Genomic DNA, 26,206 nt, shown 5'->3' on the forward strand with positions numbered 1-26,206 from the left:
GTCGTGAATCCAAGGGCATCCCGTAATAGCATTGTAAGCCGAAGCACAATCTACTACCAAAAAATTCGTGTGTTTGTTAACTCCTTCTGCATACACTGGAAGCGTCACTTTGCCAATACTTTGATTGACCTCACCGAACCCCACTAACGGAATAGATTTTCGTGTTAGTCCTCCTTCGTCGAGACCCAACTCCTTATACGCTTGCATATAAAGGATGTTGGTGTAGCTTCCATTGTTGATTAATATCCTCTTCATCAAAGAGTTAGCCACCGTTAATTGTATGACTAATGCATCGTGATGGAGAGTTGGTACACTCCTCTCATCAGTCGTAAAATTTATTGTCTATGATGGTGTATCGCCTTGCATACCGTGACCTCCGCTGTGAGAGTTCTTGACAGCTCTAGTGTTTCTTTTCGCAGCTGAATGAGTTATTCCACTTATTTCTGATCCTCCATAGATAACATTGATGACTCGATCATGTTTTGGAGGTGAAACTGTACCATTTGTAATTGTTATTTGCTTATTGCTCTCGCCATCCATGCGGTTGCGGGTTCTATCAGACAAATATTCTCTGAAGTGACCTTTTTCGGCGGCTCGTTCACCTCCATTCTCAATGTGATGCAATCTTCTGTTTTGTGGCTGTGATTGTTTTGTTGTGGAACCCACACCACTTCGAGGTGTCACGCCTATTCTCAGGTGCTTTCATCTTTTGAGGCCATCTCACGGTTCCACCCATTTCCTTCAATACACCAACTATACGTGTATGAGAGATCGAGAGGTTACTAATACTTGGCCATGTTGTTGATTTAGGCTTTCCGTCGTCAGCTCCGCTCAGTAGTCGATGCGTTTTCCTTCTTCCACTCTTGGTGTTTTCGTCACTTGGTCTTTGGTAAGGCTTATCATCCCTACTCGCTCTTTCGTTTCTTACCACGCAGGAATTAGATCGTGGTGAGTGTCGCTGGTGATAAGCTGAGTCTTCCTCCCATGTTATCTGTGCCCATGCACGTGACATAACGTCTTCCATTGTTCTACTCTAATACTTCGTAAGCTCCTTGTACAAATCACCGTCAGGAAGCAAGCCTCTTTTGAACGCGAAGATGGCGGTTGACATGTTGCAACTGGGTATCGATACTTTCTCCTTATTGAAGCATCCCACATAGGCACGCAACAACTCATCTCTCCTCTGTCGTACCTCGTAAAGATCATCCACTATCTTCTCCAGGTTCCTACTGCTTGTGAATTGTTCTACAAAGAGATCTGTCAATGATGCAAACGAATTTATTGAGCCGTTTTGCAAGTTGATAAATCACTGAAGTGTTGCACCCGTAAGGCTTGAGCCAAAACCCTTGCACATAGTATCTTCCATGCACTCTTTTTGGATAGCCGTCGTGAACATTCGTTGTTTATATTGTGCTATGTGGTTATCCGGGTAATATGTTTCATCATACATCTTCATTGTTGGTAACGTGAATTTTCTCGGCATCTCAATGAGTGCAATTTCATCAGAAAAAATGTGTATCAGCATAAGAGTGCAAGTTGCTTTTTCGGATCGGTGGAGCCACTCCTGGCAGTCATTCGATCATAGCTTCTACTGCACCCAAACTTCTTGTAAGCATAGTTTCCCAGTAAGTGGCTTCGGCTGACTTTGAGTATTGTTCATGTTTGATCCCTATCACTTGCGGCGTGTTAAGAATTCGTTGTTGACCCATGTTTCTTTCTTGAATATGGTCGTCACGGGGTTGCCTTATGATAGGGTTTTCTCCGTTATTTTCCTGCCGCAGAGTCTCTAGTCTTCCATCTTTAGTCATGGGCGTCGTTCGAGGAGTTGCAGGAGTCGTGTTGAGATCTTGCATCTGATTGACGTGCACGCCATGAAATCTAGAGCTTGCTGCAGTAAAAACTCTCTCTGCTGCCACCAGAAAGGCATTCTCCTCGCGTAGCTTAGCGTTATCTTCCTCGATATGTGCCAGCTTATGCACTGCCTCGTTCAGCTTAGTAGTCAGGACTTCCAGCTGAGCAGCGACAGTCGCGTCGATGTTAGTCGTGTAACTTTTGTTTCCTATTATCTCACGTAGCTTACTTTTCCTCTCCTTCTAGTGCCGATTTTTTGGGCAAAAGTAATTAATTCGTTTGAAGACTACATAAAACAAGAAACAGAAGTGGAATAGACGTTTTATTGATCAAAGTCTCGAGCTCAAACACAAGAATTCAAGGCACAATAAAAAACCCTAGCCGATATTCTAGAATTGAGTCGCGTGTCTTGTGATTTAGATTTCTTGCTTTGTTCTCATAGATGTCTCTCGTGGAGCCGCTCTCCTTTTATACATAGATCTCTTTACCCTAATTCCTTAAGTTATGCATTGGGCTTGCTGACTCTATCTATGATAAGATCGGTCACAGGACTCTTGGCCTACTGGTAAAGTCGATCGTTAGACTTTTGATCCATTAATAGATCCAGTCATGTGACTTATGGCCCATCAACGAAGTCAGTCGCGAGATTCTCGGCCTCGTGACAGATTCAGTCATGACACTCTCAGTTCATTGAACCAATCAGAAGGCTTTTCCTTTTACAAGATAAATAAATATTTTTGTTGACCTCATTCCATAAAATATGTGTTGAATAAATAAATTCTATTTATTTAATTATGATGATAAAATTATGCCCAACAATCAGGGTTTTTCTCAGCAGGTCAACAATTCTAGTTGGAATCAGTTTCAGTCTGAAGAATCAAACAATGCTCTTCCGGTTTGTCAAATATGTGGAAGGGTTGGTCATTTTGCTCTTAAATGCTGGAACATGTTTGATAATTCATACCAGAGTGAGGATGCATTCAAGCTCTTGCTGCGCTTTAGATTTCAGAAAGTTGTGGTCAGGAACGGATTACAGATTCTGGTGTTTATGCTCACATTACTGTTGCAGACACTCAGTTATCAACAGCTACACCATATAATGGTGCTGAAACAATGATGGTAGCTGATGGCACTCATCTTCCTATCACTCATGTTGGTTCTACAACCCTCACCACTCATAAAGGTAATTTTCCTCTTTTATGATGAGGTTGATTACACTTGCTTTGTGTATATAAGACATAATAGTTTTAAGGAGAAAGAAAATTCTAAATTTTGGTTGTCGTCCATTTTTGCATAAAGATGGATTCTACCAATTTTTTTATGGGTCTTTTGTTTTTTGGGTAAAGTATATATTTATATATATATATTTATAGTCTCTTGGTCTTCTAGATTTCTCTTTTATAGTGTTTTTGGCCAAAGTCTTTAGTTTTCTCTTCTTTAACTTGTTTCAGTTGCAGGTCTGTGGCTTTAGAGTGGGGTAATTAATATGTAGTTTATTTTTTTGCTCTCTTGATGGAAACCGACCAGTTTAGTTGGTATTGTGTACTAAAAATATTTATGGTAGTTGTTTGTGTATTTTAAATTGAGTTTAATTGTTATTTTGTGTATTGTACATATTGTTTTGATATGTTGGTAGACGGGCACAGTCAATTGACTAAGAACTTCAAAGACAAATAGAAGCCATCTCTCAAGCTTCCGTTGGCCCAACCGACGACGGCTTAGAGATCACACAACTTGATGAAGATGAATTGTACTTGAAGTTAACAGTTTCAATTCTTACTCCAATCCTCATGTTTTAAACATTTAGTAACTTCTATTTCTTTTATACTTTGGAATGAACTAGCTGGATTCTTATACTACAAACATATAAAACATAATTACATTGTAGACACAGTCGTTATACATTGTTAGACACATATAAATCCATTTAATTGATTAAAATAGGTTGTAATTGTTCAATCTCATTTTTGAAAAAAAAAATAGTATTGTTAGTATACTGCCCGTATTTGTCTCAAACTGTTATTATTATACTGCTGTTCTTTTGTTTTCTCTTTAGATTTGTGTTTACGTTCATCCATAAGAAGAGTTTTGTTAAGAATGTTATCGAATTATTCTCAAGGACCAAAAGTCATGTTACATTTTCACCTGTTTTATTGATTTTTGGTTTGTGGTTCTGTTCTAACAATGTTCTATCTTTGGAAATGAAAGTGTTATCTAACTTGTTTTTTATTTTTTCAGTATGTACCATCTCATAATGGGAGGATATTTGGTCGTGGAGAACAGTTTTCTACTCTTGAGCGTGGGGAAAGCTCTACTGGTGCAATAGCCATTCACTTGAGCGTCAACTCTCCACCTTGTAACAGCAGCTGGCTGATGTGGTTGAGTAGATGAAGAAGTACATGCCTGAAGGAGCGATCATCAAATTCCCTTCTGCTCAGCCCACACAAAGCACCGGAGCTGGCCCATCTCGCTTCAACAATAATCATGATGCTGAACCTGGTAATCCACCAGAGGAACATGCTCAAGGTACTCCCATAGTTTCAGATCCTAACCAAGTTCCCAATGAGGCAAACCAATAAGATGACAATGCTGATGAGGACAATGGTGGTGCAAGTTGGTGAAGTGAATGGTGATGTTAGACCTCTATCTCTTTTCTCATCTTAATTAAGACCTTATGCTTATCAAGTTTTTCATATGCTATCTCTCCCTCTGTTCTACTTTTGAAACTCTGTTTATGGATGCTTGTTTTTTGGAGGTAGGAATGTATGATCCACATGTTTGTGTTCTACTTTTAAAACTTTTTTATGAATGCTTGTTTGTTGGTTTTTCTGTTAATTTTGGTTTTTATGTTCTATATAATCGGTTTTAACAAACGATTTTCTCTGGTTGTGAATATACTCTGTTACCTAAAACACGTAACAAACGTAATATACTCTGTTTGTGAATATACTCTGTTACCAAAAACACGTAACAAACGTAATATACTCTGTTTGTACATCGTGGGTATTTGCGACGAGAATTTGTGAGTAAATAAAAGTTTGTTACAAATTAATTTGTTGTTGATAAGAACAAAAAACATTGTATCAAGTTGTGGCTAATTTAGTTAAAGACCTAGTGACTATTTTTTGTGGCTATTCGTTACAATACCATCCGCCCCTAGCTTGTAGTCCGTACGTTACAAGATAAACGTAGCTCTGCGTAACTATTAGCAACAAGATAGTTTGTGGTTATTAATAACAAATTGTTACAAAACTATTGAAACAAAACTGATGCAAATTAACACAGTTTTATTAATGACAAATTGTAGCAAATTTGTCTCAACAAACTTGTAGTATTCGTAACTATTAACGACAATTTAGTTTGTGGAAAGTTGTAACAATCCGTTACAATATTTCTGAGACAAATTTGAAGCAAATGGACACAACAACAGTCGAAGCAATTTTGTAGCTGATTTGCTAAGATTTCTCACAACCGGTATTTTGCTACCACCCTATAGGCGCAAAAAAATTTTCAAAACAAATTTGTAACAAACCAAATTTTGTTACAAATATAAGTACATAGCTACAATATTCTTGGTAACTATACAACACAAAAACTGTAGTGGAAATCCAATTGAAGAAGATGATTGTTCTTTTTAAACGACACAATTATGTTGATTAAAATTTGAGGTTAGTGAGAGATGCATAATTTGTATAAGACAATGAATTATCAAGTACTAGATGAGGACCCGTCCGATGTGCGGGTTTAAAGTTTTATAAATTAAATTAAATTTAACAAAAATATATTAAAAATTGTTGTACGTTATTTATAAATTTTATTTTTGTTATAATACACTGATTTATATCGATTTACAAATTTTTTATGTATGTTACTATTAAAATTGTATTTTGTTTAACACCTAATACTCTATGTTACAAATATATTCTTTATCACCACCTAGAAAATGTCTATATGAAAACATTAAGCCAACTATTTTACTTTCATTTCTGCATAGTTTTTTTAATTACTAGATTGTTGGCTCCAAAACATTTTGAATAAAAAATATATTACATAATATACTAATCAATGATGTATCATCACAATAATGTATGACCACCATGAAGAAAACCTCAGCTCCGCCCTCATCCCTTATGGAGAGAACCTTGCGTCCAACCTCATCCACCATGGAGACAACCTTGGCTCCGCCTTCCTCCCTTAGGGAAATAACCTTGCGTCCAACCTCCTCCACCTTCCTCCCTTGGGGAGATAACCTTGTCTCCAACCTTTTCCACCATAGAGAGAACCTCGGCTCTATCCTTCTCCTGTGTGGAGAGAACATGTTCACGTCTTTTTGCTATCTCAAAATGGCTTGCTCTGAGCCTCTGACAACCAATGAAAGTAAGAAAACCTTTTTCTAACGCAATAAAATATTTTGATAGTAACTAATGTTAAATTTCCCAATGTATTGGTGGAAGGATCTTTGACACAACATGATGTAGCCTCTGTCTTTGTAACGCCTCAACCGCCACCTTGCTTAATGAGCTCATGTCCACTCTCAGTTCATGGGACCACCTTCCTAAGTGGACCCTACATCTATTCCCGGCCCGTGGATCCACCCATATTCGATGGCCAGTTTGTTAGCTCTAGGAGGCTTAAAAACTTGTTTACCGATCCTACAAATTAACAAATGATCTTTTTCTGCGTTTTGTCCTCACTTTCACAGTTCCGACAATCACTTCCAGGAAGGTCAACCATCATGAAATCCTCTTAGGACCCTTGACCAAAAAAATAAGTGCATTTTAGTGACATATGTGGCCAAATCAATTCTTTTAAACCTTTCTGCAAACCAGGGTGTCACAGTCTTTGAGCTCCTATGGATCTATCAACATGTTTTCGAGTCTATCTATCTATGTTTGTAGTAAACTTGTGTTTGATTAGCCTATTTTATCCATCTATTAGGTTGATGAGCTTCTACTTGTTATCTTTCTTTGGGATTGAATGAATAACAATTATGTTTGCAAAAAAAAAAAGGGTTTATGACCAACCAAGCAAGGTTGATAAATTAGAAGAAAATTAATTTGACATAATTAAAGAAGCAATAGAAAATTATAAGCATGGTAATATATAAATCCCAAATAATTCAAAGATGAAAATATAAATTAAATAAAATAATCTAATAATACTAGAATAAAATTTAAAATACAGTATTAGGAAAAGAAGACATATATTTTAATCTTTTTTTTTTGTGTCAACATATTAGTCTTACCTATTCCCAACTGAAAAAGGAGAAAGTAGGAGAAAAAAATTGTGGTTGAAAAAAAAATAAGAAAAATTTACCTTCCCATTAAAGAAAATTTTCCTAGTTGAAAGCATTGTTTTTAAATAAATTATTTAAATATGAAATGATCTATCTTATTATATAAAGCTTACCGATGGAGAAGGCGCTTACCGATGAATCTCGTATGCGACTGAAACTAGCTACACTTCAGACATGGGTCGACAAACTAAATCAATGCGTAAGTATAAAACCTATATTCAGCTTCACATACATATTTTTCATAATTAACTAATATTATTTAACAAAATATATTGACTCCAGCTTACAACTATGCAGCTAAGAAAATGGTCACAACTTTTAATATATCTTGCAAGCGAATCTAACAGATATCTTACGCTTATTATATTATATTTGTTTTCTCAATTAGATTTTGACATGTATAAACAAAAAAAAACAATTTATTAAGCATGTATATTATTATTAATTAATAAATAGTGAATAACAAATCTTAAAAAATAACATAAGTTATGTCAAAAGAATCATAATTTTTGAAACATAATAGGAACAGCTAATTAAGAAAATAACATTATATCTACATAAAATTTACATGTTTATATCAAAAGCTATAATCTTTGATTTTTTTTCATGATATAATTTTGCTGATATATTTTGGGTCTTTTATTTGTGCGGGTTCTTCAATGGAAGTTATCAGATGCAATGAAATAGAATCAAAGTATATAAAGCCCGCTAAATTAATCGAGGATGGAGACACTGATGGAGGTTCCAAAAGTAATTCTACGGTTAGTAGCGTTATAAATTTCAAAGGTTAGGCGGTGGTTGATGTATTTGGTAGCGATTTTGTAATTTGGGAAGTTGGAACGATAAACCGTTTTAAAATTGGTTTCATTGACATCACGAAATCTACTAATCTTATCACCAGTTGTAATACTACTCTATTTTTTATTCATTGTAATAGAGTAGATAATTTTCACCAGTTGTTCATCCAAAATATCTTTGGAGTAAAAAACATTAATGGTTAAAGAAATTATGTCACAATAATTATAAGATATTTTAATGATGAGGATTTGGCAAAAGTTTTAGTAGGGATATAATTTAGCTTTAGATTATTGTAATAATTGTTATAATATATTAAAATATTTAAATATATAAATAAGTGTATGAAGCTAAATACAAATATGATTTTGGTGGGCTATATTTAGCTTTATATTATTGTAATAATTGTTATAATATATAAAAATATAAAAAATGTATTAAGGTAAGTACAAATATGATTTTTTCTATAACTAAAATTTTTTATATATTTACTTCAAGAAATAAAATTCTTTTTATAATTTAAAAAAAAAAATTTAGGATTTAGAATTTATTCTTTTCAACAATCTCAATACCTGCACATCGTGCGGGTCCTTATCTAGTGTTTAAATAAAAATAAGTAAATAATATTATAGTTTTGAATTTTATGAAATATATATATTATATAATCTCCTTATAATTATTTGAAAAATTTTGTATTTTTTTTATAAATTCTGTAATTTTTATAATTATCTTTTCACATTATTAATATTTTTTTTAAACAAACTATTTTATTTTTGTTGTAATCAAATTTCTCTTATTAAATATCAACTTTTATACATGTCGAAATCTGAAATTGATAGGTTGACACATGTCAAAATTTTGTTAGTGACTAACTTTCAAAACTCAACTTTATATAATAAGATGAGTTATATTTTTTTTTTTTTAATTAGTTTTTGATGTGCTTGATTATCGGTATGGAGAGTGTTATTGATTTACTTGTTTTGAGATTATGGTTAATACATAACATTCTCCATAATGAAGCACATCAAAAACATATTATAAACAAAAAATAATTATACTTTGTTATCTTTATTTTTGTTTATTTTAGTTATCTTTGTTTCGTACTGGGGAATACCTTTTTTTATCTTGTATTAAAATTTAGGATCTTTGAATCCTTTGTTACTTTGAAAAAAAAAGAAAAACAAGTGTTTGTCAAAAAAAAAAAAAAAAATTATTTATCTTTCTCGCTCAGATTTCTTTTTCAACTAATACCGTAAGTAACGAGTTTTTGCTTAGGTCCTTTCTTTTCATTTAGAGGGTTTGCCCTCTAGTGTCAAGACTTAGTTTTACCGGGAATATTTTTGTTTTCGCCGGATTTGGAAAGATTTGATTTGTTTTTTGCGTAATCTTTACCGTATCTTCGAAGATCTCGCCGCAAGTTTTAACCTAGTTGGTGAAGTTTCCATCCACCGTCAACCTCTTCCACGTCCTTGAAGCTTTTCTGTCGTTGCTGAACGGTTCCAACTTTCAAATGGCGTACGCTTTGGATAAGGCTTTACAGGAGATGACGCTTGATGAGGATAAGCCAATTGTTTTGGAAGATCTGCCTCAATTCAGTTCGTGTGTCAGGAACAAGTGCAGCATCATTGGAAGACTCCTTTGCCCGGAGAATCAGAAACTCTCCAGTTTGATCCATGAGATGCCATGCATGTGGAGAGTTTATAACAGAGCAAGAGGTATTGCCTTGCCTAATGATCAGTTTCAGTTCATTTTTTATTCCGAAACAGAGTTATCTACCGTGCTAGACACGGGTGCTTGGACTTTTAATGATTGGAGTGTTACTTTGGAACGCTGGGTGGAGCAGCCACCAAGTGATTATTTGAAGATCCTACCTATATGGATCAGACTACGGCATATTCCGGTCAACTATAACACAGCAGAAACCATCAAGGCCATAGTCTCTCACTTTGGTCAAGTCACACATGTGGCTTTTGATCCGCTAAAACCACAGAGCAAGGGTTATGTCAGGGTTCGGATTTTGTTTGATGTCAGTCGGCCTTTGAAAAACTCTCGAGACCTTCAGCTACCTTCGGGAGATATTGTTGTTATTGGTGTTGAGTATGAGCGGATACGACGACGGTGTTACCAGTGTCAACGCCTCACACATGATAAGGAGCATTGTCCCTTTAACCCTTCCAACCGACAACCTGCTGCTACGGGAGGGATGATCTCTGCAACAAAGGTTCCTAGTCGTCTGATTCCTAGGATCAGTAAAGATGATCCTCTGTTTGGAGTGCTCACAGATGATGATGTGGGGATTGACTTAGTCAGAGGGAAACCAAAAATTGCTAAGCCTGTTCTTGACGAGATGCGGCAATATCTTTCAGTTGCAGATCCTCAAGTAAGGAAAGTACATGTGGAACGCGTTCGTCAATCAGTTTGGAACCTTGAAGGGGACAAAGCAGGCCAGAAACAGTTGCCATAGCTGGAAGCTCCTCCGGAGGTCACAACTGATATGAATAAAGGAAAAGGTCTAGTCTTTGATTTTGAAGGGATAGCGCCTGTTAGTAACCCTACGGAACGCTACTCTGAACCTGTTGCGAGTTCACGGAGAATAATAGAGAGGCTATCACTATCAGAGATTTCAACCTCGGTTTCTGCTTCCTCAAGTCAGAGGGTTGTTGGTGGCTCGACGGTTTATGGACCAAGCTTTTCGGTTGGTGCTACCGGAGCTAAAACCAAACGCATTAAGAAACAGAGACGTCCAAACCAATGGGTTAGGAAAGCGCAGGCTGCTCTGTCTTAGGAAGTCATAGAAACAAACCAAGTTGTCCAGCAGAAGGAGACGGTAGAAGTGTCTTCTTCGAAAAGGAAAGCTACGAGTGGATCAGATGTATCGTTCAAAGTCGCACGTCGAACCGAGGAGGTGGTTCCGGATGAGAAACCGCCGACGCAAGTATGAGTTTTATGAGTTGGAATTGTCAAGGTTTGGGGAGCCCCTTGACAATTCCTACCATAAGAGAGATGCGTCGTGAACATTTCCCTGATTTCATGTTCCTCCTGGAGACCAAGAACTCCAGTCATCACGTGGTTAACCTACAAAAATCTTTAGGCTATGATCACTCTCACATTGTGGATCCGGTTGGGTTGAGTGGTGGTTTAGCACTCTTCTGGAAATCTACTTATGAGGTCGAGGTCATTAGTGCGGACAAGCGTATTATTGATGTTCAAGTCAAGCTTGGATCCCTGCTGTTCTTCATATCTTGTGTCTACGGGGATCCGGTTGTGCAATATCGTCAAGAGGTTTGGGACAGTTTGATTAACATTGGTGCAGGAAGGGATGATCCATGGCTAGTTCTGGGGGATCTCAATGAGATCATTGATAATTCTGAAAAGCTGGGTGGACCTGCACGGGCATAATCCTCTTTCTTCCCTTTTCGTAACATGATTAGTGATTGTCGATTACGAGAGGTTGTGGGCAGGTGAACGTAATAGGATGTGGGTGCAGGTTCGACTCGATAGAGCCTTGGGGAACACTGCTTGGTTTCAGCTGTTCCCAAGGGCACAAGCAGAGTATTTGGAGCGGGTTGGCTCTGACCATCATCCTCTCTTCACACGTTTTGTCAGTGAAAACATCTCGCGTCGGGGCGATTTATGTTTCAAAAACGCTGGATCTCTAAGCCAGAGTTTGCAGACATTATCAAACAAGGTTGGTCTGCAGGAGAAAACAGAGGACAGTTGTCTGTTATGAACAGGATTGCAGAATGTCGAAGATCAATATCTCTATGGAAACGTTCTACAACCTGCAACTCCAAAGAACATATTGCACAACTGAAATTCAAGCTGGATGAAGAGGGAGCGAAGCTACAGCCGGATCTTCACCTCATGAAGAATCTATGGTGGGAGTTAGCAGAAGCATATCGACAAGAAGAACTGTTTTGGAAGGAACAGAGTCGAGAGAAATGGGTTAAGGAAGGAGATCATAACACCAAATTCTTTCAAAGTAGTGTGCAACGTCGATGTGTATAGAACCATATCCTCTCCCTCTTTGATGCTGATGGAGTGGAACAGTTTGCAGAAGGATCCAAAGGAGTGGTGGCGGTTTCTTACTTTCGCAATTTATTCACTACAACACATCCGGAAGTGATATGGGAAGCCTTAGAAGGCATGGCTCCAAGGGTCACTGACCAGATGAACACCGTGTTAACTCGACCTGTGATAGAAGAAGAGATAAAACAAGCGGTTTTTACCATCAATGGAGGTAGTACACCAGGGGCGGATGGAATGTCTGGTCACTTCTATCAGGCTTATTGGGAGGTTGTGGGTCCACAAGTGGTTCAAGAGGTGACAAAGTTCTTTGAAACTTGTTCTTTACCTGCAGATTGGAACTTCACGCAAATTTGCCTCATCCCTAAGCCAAACCCCTCTAAAATGACTGATCTCCGGCCCATTAGCCTGTGCTCGGTGATCTATAAGGTTGTGTCGAAGGTCATGTGCACTCGCCTCAAAGAGTTCTTACCTGATATAGTCTCGGCGACACAAGGAGCGTTCGGGCTGGCCGCTTAATTTCTGACAATATCCTATTGGCACATGAGATGCTTCATGCCTTACGTACCAATCCTCATTGTGATGAAGATTTCATGGCGACCAAAACTGACATGTCAAAGGCGTATGACCGTGTAGAATGGCGTTTTTTGGAAGAACTGCTTATCCGCATGGGATTTCATATCAAATGGGTTAAGTGGGTTATGGTGTGTGTCAGTTCAGTCTCTTATTCAGTTTTACTGAATGGCTCGTCGTACGGATACTTTAAGCCAAAGAGAGGGCTACGATAGGGTGATCCTTTATCGCCCTTCCTCTTCATTCTCTGTGCTGAAGCTTTGGTCCACATTATGAATAAAGCAGAGTTGGAGGGACGGCTCACAGGAATGAAACTCAACTCTTCCTGTCCATCGATCCAACATCTACTTTTGCGGATGACAGCCTTTTCCTTTGTCAAGCGAACTTAAAAGAATGTTCTGAGTTCCTCAAATGCTTACGATTACATGGAGCAGCCTCTGGTCAGGAAATAAACTTTCAAAAATCAGCTATTACGTTTGGTAAGAAACTAGACCCGTTTATGAAGCATCTTTTAGGCTTGTATCTTGGAATTGAACTTGAGGGAGGCAACGGTAAGTACCTCGGTCTGCCAGAGTGCTTTAGTGGCTCAAAAAAGGACTTACTGCAGTTTATTTCGGATAGGCTTAAATCAAGACTGAGTGGTTGGTATGAGAAAACTCTCTCCTTGGGCGGTAAAGAGGTCTTGCTAAAGTCGATAGCCCTTGCTCTTCCGGTATATGCTATGTCCTGCTTCAGGCTTAGCAAACATCAGTGTCAAAAACTCACAAGCGCAATGTGTCAATTCTGGTGGAATGCAAGTGCAGATAAACATAAGATGCATTGGACATCATGGGATAAAGTCTGTCAATCGAAACTGAGAGGTGGTTTAGGATTCAGGGACATTGGCAGATTTAATCAAGCCTTACTTGCGAAACAAGCATGGAGATTGTTAGATGAGCCGACTTCTCTGTTGGCTAGAGTCTATAAAGCAAGATACTTCCCGGATAAGTCTTTCCTGGATGCTAAATTAGGCTATCGGCCCTCTTATGCATGGCGCAGTATTATGTTTGGCCGTGAGCTGTTGGAGAGAGGATTATTGAAATCTATTGGTGATGGCCAAACCACTAATGTCTGGCTAGATAAGTGGGTTGCAGATAGCTCTCCGCGTTGACCTTTTAATAAGGAACTTACCATTGATCTGTGTCTGAAGGTGTCGTCGCTGATAACAGAGGAAGGAACGTGGAACTTTCAACGGCTCCATGAGTTATTTCCTCCGTGTGATGTAACTTTGATTTGTTCCTATCCTCCAGATCTGACGCTTCAGGATCGTTATATTTGGGCCTATACACGGGATGGTCGGTACTCTGTTAAGAGCGGGAATTGGTTACTCACCAAGGAAGTTAACAACCTTAGCCAGGTCCCTGAACCTGCTGCAGTGGTTAATAGGCTTAAGGAAAGGATCTGGAAAGTACAAACCGAACCGAAGATTCAGATGTTTCTTTGGAGAATGTTATCAGGTGCTTTAGCGGTTGCTGATTGTATGAACTCCCATGGTCTCCATGTTAACCCTGTTTTTCAGGTCTGCAACACAGAAAATGAGACGATAGCTCACGTTCTCTTTGGCTGCTCTCTTGCTTATCGAGTATGGGAGGCCACGGCTATCCCCCTTCCATCGCAAGGCTTCTCAAACTCTATCACTCTGAATATAGAGTATCTCTTTGGTGTAATGACAAAGAGTACTGTTTTGGAGAAGTGGAGAGTCGTTATCCCCTGGCTCCTTTGGGAAATTTGGAAATCAAGGAATGTTTTTGTTTTTGAAAACAGAGACCAAGATCATCATGTTTTAATTGCCTCAGCCTTGGAGACATCAGCGGAGTGGATAAAGCAGCAGGCTCTTATACTTATGGAATCACGGTCTGAAGCTCTTGAGAGAGGCAGTCGGATACAGAGATGGCGCAAACCACCTCCAGGTGTACTTAAATGTAACATTCATGCCTCTTGGGTGTCAGACTCTTGGTTTAGTGGAGGAGCTTGGCTTCTACGAAATCATACTGGGGATGTTCTGTATCATGCGCGAGACGCTTTTGTTCCCTGCAACAACATGATCTCAGCGGAGCTCAGTTGTGTTTTGTGGTGCCTTCAAAGCCTGAGGATTTTACAGGTTATGTCGTGTGAAGTTTGGTTGGACTGTAATGTTGCGTTTGCTGCGTTGACATTGCCTTCACATTGGCCGAAATATCGTTCTGCGATTGACAGAATCACTGAAACAATACAGGTGATGGAGGAGGTTTCTTTTCACCTCTCTTCACCGAAAGCCAACGGGTTGGCTAGAGCTATTGCTTCTAGTGTGTCACGCGAGGGACGGCTGCCTTCTTATCTCGCACTTGGGGGTCCATCTTGGTTACATGATAAGATTGAACAAGATCGTCGTGGTTGAAGGATAGTTTGATCTAGCTTAATTTTCAACATTCTATTTGCAAAATTTGCTTTTCTCTGTTTGCACTATTGTAGTTCCACTCGTTTAACATGAATGAATAAGCGTTAAAAAAAAAAAAAAAAAAATCTTTCTCGCTCCACAACCAGGGGCGTGGTTTAGAAGCCAACCCTATTTTTATTTGGTTTACTGTAAATTAGAGTCTAAACGCCAGCAAAATACAAAAAAAAAAACAAAAAAAAAAAAAATAAACAGAGCTTTTGATATAAGTTTTATTCTAATGATAGGGTGTTATTGGTATCTTTGTGAAATTATTATATTCAAAATTAACATAACACCAAGTATTAATTTATGGGACCTTTCTTCACAGGCACGGCAAGTAACGGGTTGGTCTTGTGCAGTGTAAGACCAAAGGTCTCTTCCATGTCCAAATCCTCAGAACCGACACCGTTTGGAAGCTTCCACTCAAAGGCATGGAGAAGAGAAGCAAGCATGAGCTTCACAGTTATCAAAGCCAAAGGCAGTCCCGGACAAATCCTACACCCTGCCCCAAACGGTGTAAGCTCATAATCAGTACCTTTTACATCAATCTCTTTCCCTAAAAACCTCTCTGGCTCAAATTGAGTAGGATTTTCCCACAAATTTGGGTCTCTTCCAATGGCCCAGACGTTCACAAGAACCTGAGAATCTTTAAGCACATGGAATCCAAGAATCTCTACGTCGGTTTCGGCAATTCTTGGGAGGAGAAATGGAGCAGCCGGGTGTAATCGGAATGTTTCTTTAATGACCGCTTGTAAATACGGCAATTTTGAGATATCAGACTCTTGGAAGTCGCCGTTTTGCCCTATCACATGATTGATCTCGTCTTGAACTTTTGTCATCGTTTTCGGGTTTCGAAGTAACTCTGCCATTGCCCATTCCACGGTACTAGAGTTTGTATCCGTGCCCGCTACAAACAGATCCTGATCAACACATACAAAGAGATGTCATATTTATCAGTGAGCATATATATATATACAGATCATGTTATGCTAATAAGTTAAGACTTACAAGAAGTAGATGTTCGATCTCGTCAATGTTGATTTCAGGTTCATCTGCTTGTTGGAGATCGATAAGCGCATCCAGGAAGTCTCTGCTCGAAACATTTTTCTCATATGTACGCGATGAGTTTTCGATAATCCGAGCATCATAAAACCCTCTAAATACCTGAAACAAGCTATCTGAGCACCCCTTCATCTTCTTAATATTGCCTTGCAAGTCAAGAAACCTCAAAAATGGGAAGAAGTTAGCAAGGTCTGGGTTCCCGAGGGAATCCTGGTAACCAGTCACCATCTCCTGAAACGCACTGGGATCTTTCGAATCGTAGCTACCGAGATTGACTGAAAACAAAATATTCGATATGATATTGAGAGATGTGATGAAGGATGCACGAGAAATATCAAGAGCTTCTTCTTTCTCGCTGCTTTTACTCATGAAGTTGACAAGTTCTTGCACCTTCTTCATCCTCAAATCTTTGGTAGCCTCGATACGCTGCGGTGAGAACAGCTGAGCAACCGATAATCTCCTCAACATTCTGAAAAACATTACATAAGTAGAAACGATGATGATACGTAACCATTTAGAAACAACTCAAGTGTGGTTAGCTTAGACCAGTCAAAAAGATGTTCTTTATATAAAAAGCAGTTACCTGAAACGAGGAGATGACGGGTGAAGCCAACCAACGGAAAATTCATGATGATTGTTGGATCGTGTTGCTTCACTTATGTACCGTGCAGACAAGATTAGGTCCTGTGTTCTTAGTACTTCTCTTGCTGCGTCTCTTGATGCTATGACCACTGAGTTTAAACATCCAAGCTTAAGACTCATGACTGGTCCATATGTTTTCGAGAGGTTCGTGAACGAGTGGTGTGGATTCTTTCCGACTAGATGGATGTTTCCGATTATGGGTAACCGTGGAGGTCCCGGAGGTGATATGGATACTAGACTAAGGCTCCGGCGGGATCTTGCGGTGGTGAAGAAAAGAAAACATGATAAAATGAAACAGAAGAGGAGAAACATAGATTGTCCTGAGATGATGTCCATTTGAGTTTATTAACTGATAGAGGTAACTACATTAAATTGTCTGAAAATAGCATAGATATATAAAGGGAAAATTGAAGTTTACAAAAAAAAAGGAAATGGTATTATGATGGGCTCCGAGTCCTTGTCAGTGACCACAACTTGCCACGGTAAGAAACAAAACTCATTTGTGACGACCGATCATCAATCACAGTAGAAAAGAATACGTAAACGACGGCGTAAAAAGTCTTTGTGAAAGTATAAGTCATGAACTAAATTACAAAGTAAATATATTATTAATATATTCCTATTTTTTAAATATGATTACAAACAACTATTTAACAAAAAAAAAAAAAAAAAACATTGTAAGTTTCGACATTGATAATGTCAAAAAGAATACAGTATTCCGACGAATTTTCGACCAAAAAAAAAATTCATCCCATACAAGCATCATGAAACAAAAATAAAAGATCTTCAAAAATTACTTAGAAATCACTAACAATAAATTTGTTGAAAACTTTTCAGAAAATGTAGGGCCTGACTGGTTCAAATGTTGCGGTTGCAGTTGCGATTGCGGTTGTGGAAGATTGCGGAAGCGAGCGATTATGGTTTCAAGCGTTATTAAGCGTTTTGAACGACTAGTTTAGCTGTTTAAAATTGGTGCGTTTGCGGGAGGTTTACGACTGGTTGACCAGCGGGTGCAATAGCGGTTGGAACATAATAAATGTGATATATAATATATAAATGTTTAAAAACACCAAATTTTTTATTAAACTTGATTTATAATTAAAATTTATTAAAAAATACTAAAATAATTATTCAAGAAATAAATAAATTTCATATTGAAATACTTATTCTTTTATGCATTTGGCTTTTCACCAAAAATTTAATCAAGTAATCTGATAAATGACAAAACATATGCTTTAGATCGTAGATCTTTTCTCTTTTCTCTTAGATCGTGGGTCAATAGTTGCATCGGTAGGAATTATCAAGTGAGAGTTGATAAGAGTCACTGGTGATTTGTTTTAATATTTTTCACAAATAATCTTATTTTCTTAAATTTCTGATGGAATATTATATTTATTTAGATTTTTTTGAACTTATGTGCGATGTGCCATTAAATTTACATCAAGTTTTCTAGGTATTGTTAATTGGAATATTATTTCTTCTAATTGTTTATTTTATAATCTCTGCAATCATATCCGTACTTCATTTTCTCTCATCCTTAATGAGTAAAATGCTTAGATAGAAGATATAACAAAAAAAATTTCATTATTATTGATTTCTTTTAAGTTTAAAAAAAAAAAAAAAAATTCTAACCGCAATCGCTCGCAACCACAAATGCTTGCGGGAAGCAGTTTTTGGAATTCAGTGGTTTGAAACGGTTAGAAGCGATTAGGAGCGATTGGGAACGGTTTGTATGATTGGTTCCAATCGCTAGCAACCGCTACCACCCGCAAACGTTGCGTTTGCGGGAGATAGCAGGAAAACTAGTCAATACCTAATGGGATATTAGTTGGCAATTTCCAAGGAGTTCTATATATATTACAAGGAAACACTTGGACTATGTTTAGGACCACGCTGTTATTATCTTCTTATCTTCATTGGTGCTAATAATGTCCTCATTGGATACCAGCCGACCTACCAAGCCAAACTCAATTTCGTGTTGTCATATTCAAGCGATCACATTTTCATGGAAATTTTAGATACAGCGCGCAATAAAGCCAATTACGAGTCATTTAAACCGCTCATCATATTGTTATTTTCTACTTTTGATCCAAACTGTTTTCCACAGTCCACACGCCTTCAGTTTTTAAAATGGGAACCAGATTATCATTAAATAACCCAAACCGAAAGGATATAACCAAAAAAGATTAGTTTAAACATGAAGATTAAAGTTTCAATAGCAAGAAGAGTGAGAAAATATTAATCATTAGATACCATGTTATTTAGTATAAAAATATAAAGTGGAAAAATCATTTCAAGTTTTTAACGATTTCTTGTGAAAGGATCGCCAATCTGTTATAGATTTCCATATCATCCATATCTCTTTTAAGTTTCTACAAAATCAATACTTTATAAACAAAACTAAATCTCAAAACATAACAGAGGGAGAAATAAATAAATATTATGCTCACTTTTATCATTGGCAAAAATAAAATTCTTTTTATTTAATAGGATTGAGTTTAATCTGATTTTATTCTGAACTCAGATTTTAGTCAGAATCGAATTTCTCCATTGTAATTTTTTTTTTCTTTCGGTAGCAAATATATGTGATACAATTTACTTTCAAATTCATCATCATCATTCACCACATTTCAAGACACATAGTAAGAAGAAACATTGAGTCAAAAAACAGAAATTATGTGAATGTATCTTCCTGTTAAGGTATAGAAAACACACACAACAAGTAACCCGTTTGAAACGTGTCAAGCAAATGTTTTTTATTCAATCTTATATGAAAACTCTCCTTTCTTACAAGACTTTGAAACTAAGCTCACTCTCCTATCTATCTAACATAACACCCTGTGTAGATCTAAAAGAGTTAAACACACTTACCTTCTAAGCCTTTTTATGAATGCTTGAAGATTACAAATCTCACAACTTTCTACCCCACGAGTGCTAGCTCTTTTCGTGGCTAGCCCTAGTCTTCTTATACTTGCACCAAAGATTTCTAACCTAAATCTTTGTGCATCCTAACAAAAAGGAAATATTTTTGATCCCCAAGAATATTACTTCCTTATTCCCTTGTCGAGATATACTTTCAATATCTTCGAGTATATCACGATCGATTCTTCCTTAGCAAATCAGACCTCTGATACTCTTCACAGCATCTTGTCACCTACAGAGCTCTGATGCACTTCCACTCCCTTCTCTTACCATATCTAACTTGTTTTTCTTCTTGCAAGTGGCTATTTCACGAAATCAGGTTTCGCGTCGACTTGATGTTAATGTCTTTCGAATTTCGATAAACTTTGCATGGCCCAACCACTTGATTGCCTTGACAAGGACAAGGACAATGAGTCGTTCTTTTTAGGATATTTAGTTAATGTCACTCTCCAAATTAAATTTCCTACAGATGCGACTTTGTCAAATAGATTGATATTTTAACTAGTAGCACTCAAATCCAAAGTCACTAAAGATAAAGTCAACTTAAATACTAGCATAACTGACAAACTAGAGTTTACTCCTCAAAACTCACCCACAACAATCACACTAGTTCATCCTCTGATTCAAACTCAACTAGGTGAGTTACCCGCACGCTTGTGCGGGCAGGAACTGAACAGAAAAAAAATTAATTTAATTCTTTAAAATGTTGAATCAAAATTTTATTATATTTTAAAAACTTGTTCAATTTTTTAAATTTTTATATTAGTTCGTATGTTCAGGCATAAATTATCTTTTTGTTTTTGTATTAAATATTATTTTTTCATTTTTTAAAATAATAAAATGAATAGTTATTAAAATGTTTATTTATAGTATTACTCTAATATGCAAAATATAAATTAAAAATTTAAAGTCCACTTTTAAAGTTTAATTGAAATTTTAAAGTCCATTTATAAAGTTTACACAAAGTTACAATTAACTATACTCACACATTGTACCATATCAATATTAAATTAATTAACGAAACACTTACCGAAAGAGATGGGATGATTTATTCTTTTATGATATATATCAAAAGTTGTAAAGTTTCGATCCAACATTTGTGTTTTTTTGTGAAACAACCCAACCCTTTTTTTTTTAATAATTAAAAACAATATATAATTAAGCATCCCATACTACTTAATTAACCAACCCAAACCACAACTCAACATTAAACCAGCAATAACATTAAGCACAACGGAAACATACCAATAATACAAAACCAACAAATCATCAATACAATAACATTCCTAACCATTCTATCCGGCAACCTACCATAACACTAACCAAGGTTCCAACAACATAACCAACAAATCCAATAACACACAAACGAGACCCTAGATCATCCTCCTCCTCATCGCCATGATTTCACGATCACACTTTTGCCTTTACCTGCACACCACAAACAACAATTGAGATGCGTAAGTATTATCATAAATACTTAGTGAGGCCGTCCTCCCATCTACTAGGTTATACACACAAGCATATGAGACCCTCATGTTTAAGCAAAACAAACAACACACAACAATACATCAAACCAGGAAAACAAGTCTCGGCTGAGACCAGTGTCGACCGATGCCTCACGGTGTCGATCGATACTACAAACAATGGTGTCGACCGATGCTAAACAGTGTCGACCGATGCCTCTTCTGCAGACACGATCTGCGCGAACACGAACGTCGAACTCCCCTTCCAAATCATCTCAAATCCGTCTCAAACTCACCCAATTACCTCGGAAATCATTGGGAATCACAAAAGTAACAAACCCAAGCAACAAAACAACACAAACAGCAAAGAAAACACCCAAACAAGAGAGATCTCATGCTTAGATCAACCATGGTCAAACACTCACCTTATCAACTGATTATAACAACCAATACAACCAGTTGAGACCCTCCTAACATCTGAAACAGCCCAGAAACGCCCTACAACAAGCCACACAACCAAAAACGACTTATAGCAAAACTGGACAGAAACATCAGAAAAGAACAGTCTCAAAGACGAAACCCGAAAATAAAAACCAACCGTTAACTATCAAATCGCTCCGGTGAAAAGCTACCCCTAGACGTCACGAAGCTTCCCACAAAATTTCAGCACGCTCAGGCACCACACGAGACCACGATCTCAGTTACAATCTCCGATGGTCCCAACTCGCGTCTGAGAAAACGTGTCTCACGAAACTGCCAATAACTCATCGAGTTTAAATCTAAATCTACTTCTGTAAAAAGGCGAATGACGATGAAAGACTTGGGAATAAACCTTACAAATTTCATTACCTTTGAGAACGATTTGATATGTCGAAACTGTTTCCTCCCAAACCCTAACGATTCTGATCTTTCTCCTTTAATCTCCTTCACACCACAATAGGCTCTCTCCTCTCTCTCTATCTCTGAAAACGGCGACAAGACACCCTAAAACCCTTAATTTGTTGCTTCTCCACTTATAACACGATTTAGGGATTTTCCTTGAACCAAACCGAACCAAACAGCAATTAAAACGAACCGGACCAAACCAGAAAACATGGTGTCGATCGATACACCAAGGGTGTCGATCGACACCCACACCAAAACCTTAAAAATTGGTTCGCGGATGTTACAATTCTCCCCCACAACCAAGGATTCGTCCTTGAATCCCGCAAAACCGTCCAACTGTCAAGGACCTCCGTGCCACCGTCAACACGGCCCGCACGTCCCCGACCGGACTAAATACCGTCAGGCAAGGTTTCCCGTGCACTGTCGCAACAGCCCGCACACCTCTGACTGAACCATGAGGTCTCCCTCTAGCCAATATACTCGCATCAAAGACACTATTTGCTCACAACTCAGTGCTTTCCCCGTCCGTGGTCGCAACCAACGAATCATGCCGGCTCGCTATCAGGCCAACCGCCTTAAACTACGGCATCCAGGAAGTCACTCACACACACTCCCCCCGCTCTCGGGTTGCAACCCTCGAGACATACCGGCTCACTACCAAGCCGCGGCTCACAGCTACGGTATCCAGGGAGTCTCAAATATCTCGCTCTTGGGTCGTCACCCTCAAGCACGCTCTCGGATCGTCATCCGAAGCCTCATACCACTCCCACTCTCTGGCCACAAAGTCCATCGAGCTATCGGTATCACATGAGTTGGGCCCACACGGCCTTGAGCAAAACAAACCTGATGCCATCGAGTATCTCACGGCTAGATCTACCTCAACACTTCCCACAAAAATTCCCCTTTTAGAAACTTTCTAATTCTGGAAACTTTCCTTTTGTGGAAACTTTCTATTTATGGAAACTTCCAAAAATAGAAACTCGAGCTATTTCTCTTTTTCCCATGACGACAACAGTCAAACATAAAGGAAAATACTCATCTTATTAATCTCAAAATGTCATAATCGTTACAACCTCAACGAAAATACAACAGAAACAATAAGATACAACAATCCAATCCATCAACCCGCATTCCGAGCACCACCTCATCTTAGTACTGAGTCGCCCAACCAACCACCCCTAAGCGACCAAGTATCAAGAGAGATGGGCTGGAATACTCCGTACCCACTCCGGCCACGGACTACAACTCAGACCCGGCTAGACAAGCTCAAGTCGCGGCTTGCTTCTCAAACCACTTCTTAAACCTTGCCTTCATCCTCGCCTCAGGCTCCCAAGTCTGCTCCTCTACTCCATCACAGTCCTACAGGACTCTCATCAAAGGAATCTTCTTCTTCCGAAGTTCCTTGACTCTCCTCCCGAGTACCCTCAATGGTCTCGCCTCCAACGTCATGTTGAGCTGAAGATCCTCAGGAATCTTAGGCAACAGCCGGTCACCCTCGTGAAGACACTTCCTCAGCATTGACACATGAAATACCTTGTGGAACGCACGCATAACCTCAGGCAACTCCAGCCGATATGCCACTGGTCCCACCCGCTCAACCACTCTGCACGGACCCATGTACCTCGGACTCAACTTAGTCTCTGACAATGACCTGTTCGGACCCCGCAACATAGCCATCTTGAGGTACACTATATCGTCAACCTGAAACTCAAGATCCTTTCTCCTCTTATCAGCATAGCTCTTCTGCCGATCCTGAGCCTCCCTCATGTTCAGCCTCAGAACCCGAATCTTCTCTGAGGTCTCCTGAACAAAATCTGCACCATATATGCTCCTCTCCCCCACCTGAGTCCAACATAACGGTGTACGATATGGTCTCCAATACAAAGCCTTATAAGGAGCCATCTTAATACTTGCCTGATAACTGTTGTTGTAAGCAAACTCTACCAGGTTCAGGTGATCTGCCCAATGGCCACCCCAATCCAACACACAAATCCTCCAGCGTCTGGATCGTCCTCTCAGACTGTCCATCTGTCTGGGGATGATAAGTTGTACTCATATGCACCTTAGTGCTCATCTCTGCCTGAAATACCTTCCAGAACACCGAAGTGAACTTAGAATCCCTGTCAAACACAATGCTCGCTGGCACCCCATGCAATCTGACTATCTCTCTCACATACTTCTTAGCCAAGACTGCTGCTCCATCAATCTTCTTAATGGATAGAAAATATGCTGACTTAGTCAACCGGTCCACAATGACCCAAATAACATCAAAAGTTCGTGACACTGGCAATCCTACCACAAAATCCATCGTGATCATATCCCACTTCCACTCTGAAATGGGTAGACTCTTTAGTAATCCGCTTGGAACCTGATGCTCAGCCTTCACCAGCTGACACACGTCGCACCTCGCGACCCAACTAGCTACAACCTTCTTCATCCCGACCTAATGATAGTACCTCTTGAGATCACGGTACATCCTAGTCGCTCCTGGATGAATAGAAAAACATGCTCGCATGAGCCTCCCTCAAGATCTCCTATCTCAAATCCTCATCCTTGGGCACACAAATCCGACCGTGCACCAAGATAGTACCATTAGTTGAGACCTGATACTCTGAATCAACATCCTTAGAGACATTTACCAGCCCCAAATCCTTCTCCTGAGCCAACCACACCCTGCTCAGAAGATCCGCTCCATAAGCCGCCTCCTAACCCAATGGTTCTCGAGGAACCACACACAAGCTCAACGCACTGATCTCTCCTACCAGAGACTTCATCTCATGGTCCTGTAGTAACCTATCAAACCAAGGAAACTCCTGATCTTAGTGACATTTTGTTGTCTAGGCCAATCCCTGATAGCCTGAATCTTCTCTAGATCTACAGAAACTCACTATGCAGAAACAATGTGACCCAGAAAGCCCATCTCACGCTGCTAAAAACTGTACTTGCTCCACTTAGCAAACAAATTCTGCTCCCGCAGCTTCTCCATAACTGCCCTCAAATGCACTGCATGCACCTCAGGACTCTTAGAATAAACCAGGATATCGTCGATGAAAATGATGACAGATACATCCAGAAACTCCTGAAACACACTGTTCATCAATCTCATAAACGCTGCTGGTGCTTTAGTCAATCCGAAAAGCATCACCACAAACTCATAGTGCCCATACCTCGTCCTGAAAGCAGTCTTCCTCACATCTGCCTCATCTATCGGTATCTGATGATAACCCGACGCCAGATCTACCTTAGAGAACCGAGTAGCACCTCCCAGCTGATTCAACAACTCATCAATCCTGGGAAGAGGGTACTTGTTCTTGACAGTGACCCGGTTCAAACCCAATTAGTCAATGCACAAGCGGAAACTCCCATCCTTCTTCTTAATAAATAACACCAGTGCTCTCCACTGTGATACACTAGAACGTATAAATCCCTTGCTCCATAAATCCTCAAGTTGCTTCCTCAGCTCAACTAAACAAATACTCAAGTATGCCGACATCAACTCGCCGCCACCTAAATATCAACCCTCTTGTTCGTCCAAGAACCTCTAGTAACTTGCCACTTAGGGAAACTTCCCCAAGATAACTTATTCCAGAAATAGCTTTTCCACTTGGCAATTTTCCACAGTAAATCATCAATACGAGCGTAATAAAACAAACAAGTACCATACGTTCGCATATTCTGATTCACCGCGTCAAATGCTTTGCAGGCAGCTAACTCAAACCACTTGACTTATTCCCTCCAACAAGTTTACCAAAATCTTGGATCTAGCAACCCTGTCCAACTCCAATGAACTTCATCCAGCATCGTTACAACGATTAGTTTATCCTGCCATGAAGGCTTTTCGTGAACTTATGTATCTGTCAAACATGCCTCTCCCGGCTCAATCCTCCTGTAACTCCCCTTCCCGGGACTCCGGCACCACCGGCCTCACAATCCTGGCATACAGCCAAACATTCATAAACGCTATGGTCATAAAACCTTGTCCCAAAAGTCAACACATTCAAAACTCGAGATTAAACCACCGTCAATCTCTCAAGGTCTACATTCAATCGTTATGTTTATACTCACGTCCTAGGAATTTCTTGCTCCCAACTCTTCCACTCTTAGGTCGCAACCTTCGATTCATACCGATCTCACTCTCAGACCAGCGTCTTCGAGTTATACCGTCTCACTCTTGGACCACAATCCTCAAGATCTCGGTATCAGGGGAACTACTCATCCCCTCAGGAGAACAACATC

General features: G+C 38.9%; 3 protein-coding genes across 3 annotated transcripts; 2 read left to right on the forward strand and 1 right to left on the reverse strand.

Moving 5' to 3' along the window:
• Positions 1-9,452: 9,452 nt before the first annotated feature.
• Positions 9,453-10,406, forward strand: LOC147923721 (uncharacterized). Its single transcript, XM_087496530.1, has one exon. The coding sequence runs from the start codon at positions 9,453-9,455 to the stop codon at positions 10,404-10,406; it is 954 nt and encodes a 317-aa protein (XP_087352656.1).
• A 1,169-nt stretch (positions 10,407-11,575) lies between these two features.
• Positions 11,576-14,957, forward strand: LOC147923722 (uncharacterized). The gene is made up of 4 exons (XM_087496531.1): positions 11,576-11,887; positions 11,993-12,273; positions 12,827-13,649; positions 13,731-14,957. The coding sequence occupies exons 1-4, from the start codon at positions 11,576-11,578 to the stop codon at positions 14,955-14,957; spliced, it is 2,643 nt and encodes an 880-aa protein (XP_087352657.1).
• A 154-nt stretch (positions 14,958-15,111) lies between these two features.
• Positions 15,112-17,136, reverse strand: LOC104757727 (cytochrome P450 76C4). Its single transcript, XM_010480491.3, has 3 exons — positions 16,642-17,136; positions 16,005-16,527; positions 15,112-15,916 (listed from the first exon to the last, which is right to left on the reverse strand). Exons 1-3 carry the CDS (start codon positions 17,034-17,036, stop codon positions 15,299-15,301), a joined length of 1,536 nt encoding a protein of 511 aa, XP_010478793.3. The 5' UTR covers positions 17,037-17,136; the 3' UTR covers positions 15,112-15,298.
• Between the last annotated feature and the right edge of the window lie 9,070 nt (positions 17,137-26,206).

This window comes from Camelina sativa, chromosome 17 (assembly GCF_030686135.1).
Source record: "Camelina sativa cultivar CO46 ecotype springtype chromosome 17, ASM3068613v1".
In the NCBI taxonomy this organism is placed as follows: domain Eukaryota; kingdom Viridiplantae; phylum Streptophyta; class Magnoliopsida; order Brassicales; family Brassicaceae; genus Camelina; species Camelina sativa.